Here is a 3,403-nt window from a genome sequence, read left to right as displayed (position 1 = left end):
CGTACTACTTAGGAATATAGGAGGAAAGTGAATATCTCAATAATTTTATTTCATTCCTATTTTAATTTAACCCAAGGTATGTAGATTATGTATTCTATGGATTTAAATAATTATGACTTGAAATTCAATGAAACCTACAATAATATAGAATATTGCTCATGGCACAAACTAGCAAAATAAAAATAGACAAAATCTAAGATCTCTAAAATTCTAATGGTAGAAAGAAATTTTTTATCCAACTTCCAAGCAAAAACAATTGTGTGTGTTTGTTATTTATTAAGTAGATCTATGGATAATTCCCAACTCTAGAAAAAAGGAAAAAATAAAAGTCAGGGAAAAAGAAACCAAGAAAACATACTATGATGGCACGAAGTAGATGTCCAAAAAATTCTTCACTCATCAAGTCCAACATCAAAGGAAGATTGAGAAAGAATTATTGGTTGAGAATGGAAGTAGAGCCTGAAAATAGGGATTGAGGTTTAACAACAAAACGATACATCGTTTAAATATTTTAGGGAAAAATGATCAAAATTTGTATGCTCCGAAAAATTCCTTTGAATTAGGAAAATTCTATTGAAGGCCCTTGCCCGCACTAGAGTATTATCCCATCTCGTTTAAAAGGAAGGTCACATATGTCTCTTTTTAATAGGTTCAACACTTAGGGTTTCAATACCAAGATGTGTTTTATGGTGATATGTAATGTTGTCTTTAAAAAATAATTCAAATATTCTAAACATTCTACTCAAAAGAAAATTATATTAATCAGATTGAAATAATATTAGAAATTTTGTATTTATTTTTTTGAAAAAAAAAAGATTTTTACTCATTGCGCCAACCAATAAAACAATGTCATTTTTTAAATTATTGAAAAGTAACATTAGTCATCAACTATAAGGCTATCGTTCCATAGGATTTAATACTTCAAATAACTTGATTGGTGATTTAGATAGTCAAATTTAAAATTTAGAAATAAGTGATTACAAAGTAATTATAATTATAATAAAATACTTGTATTTGTAACTTTCGTGAGTAAAGGATGATTCTTCACTTTCACCAGAACCAAAAGTTGTCAAGGAATTCGACACGCATACATCCACTAGACAAAAGTGCTTATCAATAAATAAATAAATAAAAGTAAGTGGGTGGGTTTTATAGTCCACGACACTATGCCATAGTTTTTGGGTTTACATATGGTGACAGTGATATGGGACAACCTCGTACTTTTTTTCGAGAGACGCTTGGCGCTACAAATGAGGCGTACATACCCTACCCCCCCAGTGGAATTTGAACTTGTGACCTCTCTTTCAAGAGTACAAGTTCTCCACCACTAGGCCAACTCGAGTTGTATTTACGAAATTATCAAACCTCTCAGTATATTCCTCAGACGTAGATTCTTTGCTTCTCAATAAAAAAAACGGCGGGATATTTTATTTTTCCTTTCTCATTGTCCGAAATAACCGCGGGATATTTTATTTTTCCTTTCTCATTGTCCGAAATAACCTGTTCAGGAATTTCATGGACTTCTTTCAACTTCATTTGTGTGCGAATTCATTTTGATTTATTTTAGTTTTGACTTCTCTTGGATTACTTTCCTAAAGCTTTGCCAACTGTTTCACTCAATCCTGAAAAGAACCTGCAGCTAAAGCACCACAGAACTCCATCAAATTGCTCTGAGTAATTCAGGCATTTTCGCTTTGGAGCTTCCAAATCATGAATGATTTTTTTTCCCTGCAAATGATTCATACGAAAAACTGGGTCATGCCAATTTCATATCGCATTGTGCGTCTCATTCATGGCAGAATTTTAAAAAGTGACAGAGGAATCCAAAGATTTGGTACCAAATATAGAGAAAATTTATCACTTAAGATTTTGATTCCTTTTGAAATGTTTGCAACACTTACAGGGAGGGGTATTGGAATCAAAAGACGCCGTATATGAAGAAATAAATTACAAAGTTTAATCTAGCGTACGGAATAGAAAATAGAAAATGTTATTTCGAAATGGTAACGCTCCCCTGGCTTAAGGCTCGCAACCGCGGATTAGGCATCTCAGTTTGAGATCGAAAAATCCTTCGAAGATTACTCCTATCTTTCAAGGAAAGAAAAGAACTTCCAAATTTTCGGTGCTAGGGTTTGTAGGATGTAAAAGTAACTCTGTTTACCCTCTAATTTCGGAGAAAATAATACAATATTGAGGCAGCTTGATCTACAAAGAGTCTTGCAGAGTGCAAGAAATCAAACATATTCTGCATAATTTACGTGGAAGGATAGTTTTTTGGAGATGCTATAGTAGTAGCAAATGCCGGAAATTCACAGAAACGTGTGAGTACTAGTAGAATGCTCTGTTATTGGACAAGGAATCCTGCTAATGCTCTTCCCTGGTAAAGATTTTTTGAGATGCAATTAAAAGCAGCAGTTTTCCTAAATGACGTCTCATTTGCTGCCTTCCGAGGCAAAGGATTCAGAGCCGGAGAAGAATGTTTTTCCAAACCCTGCAGCGTCTGTGAAATACGCTGCACTCGGAAAATAGCGACCATTTCAGCCTTCATGCGACCACCGCTGCTGAGCGCAACTGCTTGGCATGGATTGGCAGCTTTCGGAAACAAAAAGACTCTCAATTTGGTGCGAATACTATCATATTCCTCTAATATAATCTCCAGTTCCTCATCAGATTTAATGGAAACCAGAGCATCCAGATCTTCACCAGGTAACTGGCACTTGAGCAGAACATCGCAATTCAGCACCTTTGCCATCTTCGCATGAAGATCTGTAGCAAACAACAACAATAAATCGATCAATAAACAAATAATCCCATATATATACGGAACTCATTTCCGTTTAATCTTTGTTTTCTCCTATTAAATCAAAGAAAAAGTTGATCCAAACCTGCAAAAGTGATGTTTCTGTCGGTAGAAATGATCCTCGTCTCGCCGCCAACGTATCGGAGCTTTGCGTCGGAGGGGCGGGGAAGAATTTTGCCTCCATAGCTGTACAAATACTTCACAAGAATCGTACCTGAGCATTCACCGGATCTGGCTGAAGACTCATCATCCGACACGAATGCCGTGTTCGCCTTATCCATTCTTATTAATGAGCGACTGCAGTTATGGAGGGATCGAAAGAAGAGAAGGAAGAAGAGGAAATGTTATAAGAAATGCAGGGAGTTTCCTTGGCATATTTAAATAAAATTCGACCGCGTAGTACGGAATTGTAGGCATACATTTTCCTAAATTCACATTCAGCGTGCATGATATTCTATTATTATGATATTTATTTTGCCACGTATTAAATTCACTAGCGAGGATGATACGAGTTGTTGGGACAGCCAATTGACCACAAACAAAATAACTTTTGAGGGCCCCGGTGGTCATCCGAACACTTTTGTGCGAGCCAATCAGGGACTT

The 3,403-nt window shown here is 35.8% G+C and overlaps 1 protein-coding gene across 1 annotated transcript; it reads right to left on the bottom strand.

Moving 5' to 3' along the window:
• Positions 1 to 2,131: 2,131 nt before the first annotated feature.
• On the bottom strand, positions 2,132 to 3,143 carry LOC149553409 (RAF-like serine/threonine-protein kinase 20). The gene is made up of 2 exons (XM_089789890.1): positions 2,886 to 3,143; positions 2,132 to 2,766 (listed from the first exon to the last, which is right to left on the bottom strand). Exons 1-2 carry the CDS (start codon positions 3,079 to 3,081, stop codon positions 2,345 to 2,347), a joined length of 618 nt encoding a protein of 205 aa, XP_089646016.1. The 5' UTR covers positions 3,082 to 3,143; the 3' UTR covers positions 2,132 to 2,344.
• Positions 3,144 to 3,403: the final 260 nt, after the last annotated feature.

This window comes from Cupressus sempervirens, chromosome 6, assembly GCF_028749045.1.
Source record: "Cupressus sempervirens isolate cs-2001-9-10 chromosome 6, ASM2874904v1, whole genome shotgun sequence".
Lineage (NCBI taxonomy): Eukaryota > Viridiplantae > Streptophyta > Pinopsida > Cupressales > Cupressaceae > Cupressus > Cupressus sempervirens.
This window is presented reverse-complemented; position numbering and strand designations above follow the sequence as displayed.

Excerpts from the sequence above, each read along its gene's own strand:
- LOC149553409 (XM_089789890.1), bottom strand. The coding sequence starts at position 3,081 with ATGGATAAGGCGAACACGGCATTCGTGTCGGATGATGAGTCTTCAGCC. Across the intron at positions 2,767-2,885 it reads CAGAAACATCACTTTTGCAG|ATCTTCATGCGAAGATGGCA; the intron begins GTTTGGATCAAC and ends TGTTTGCTACAG.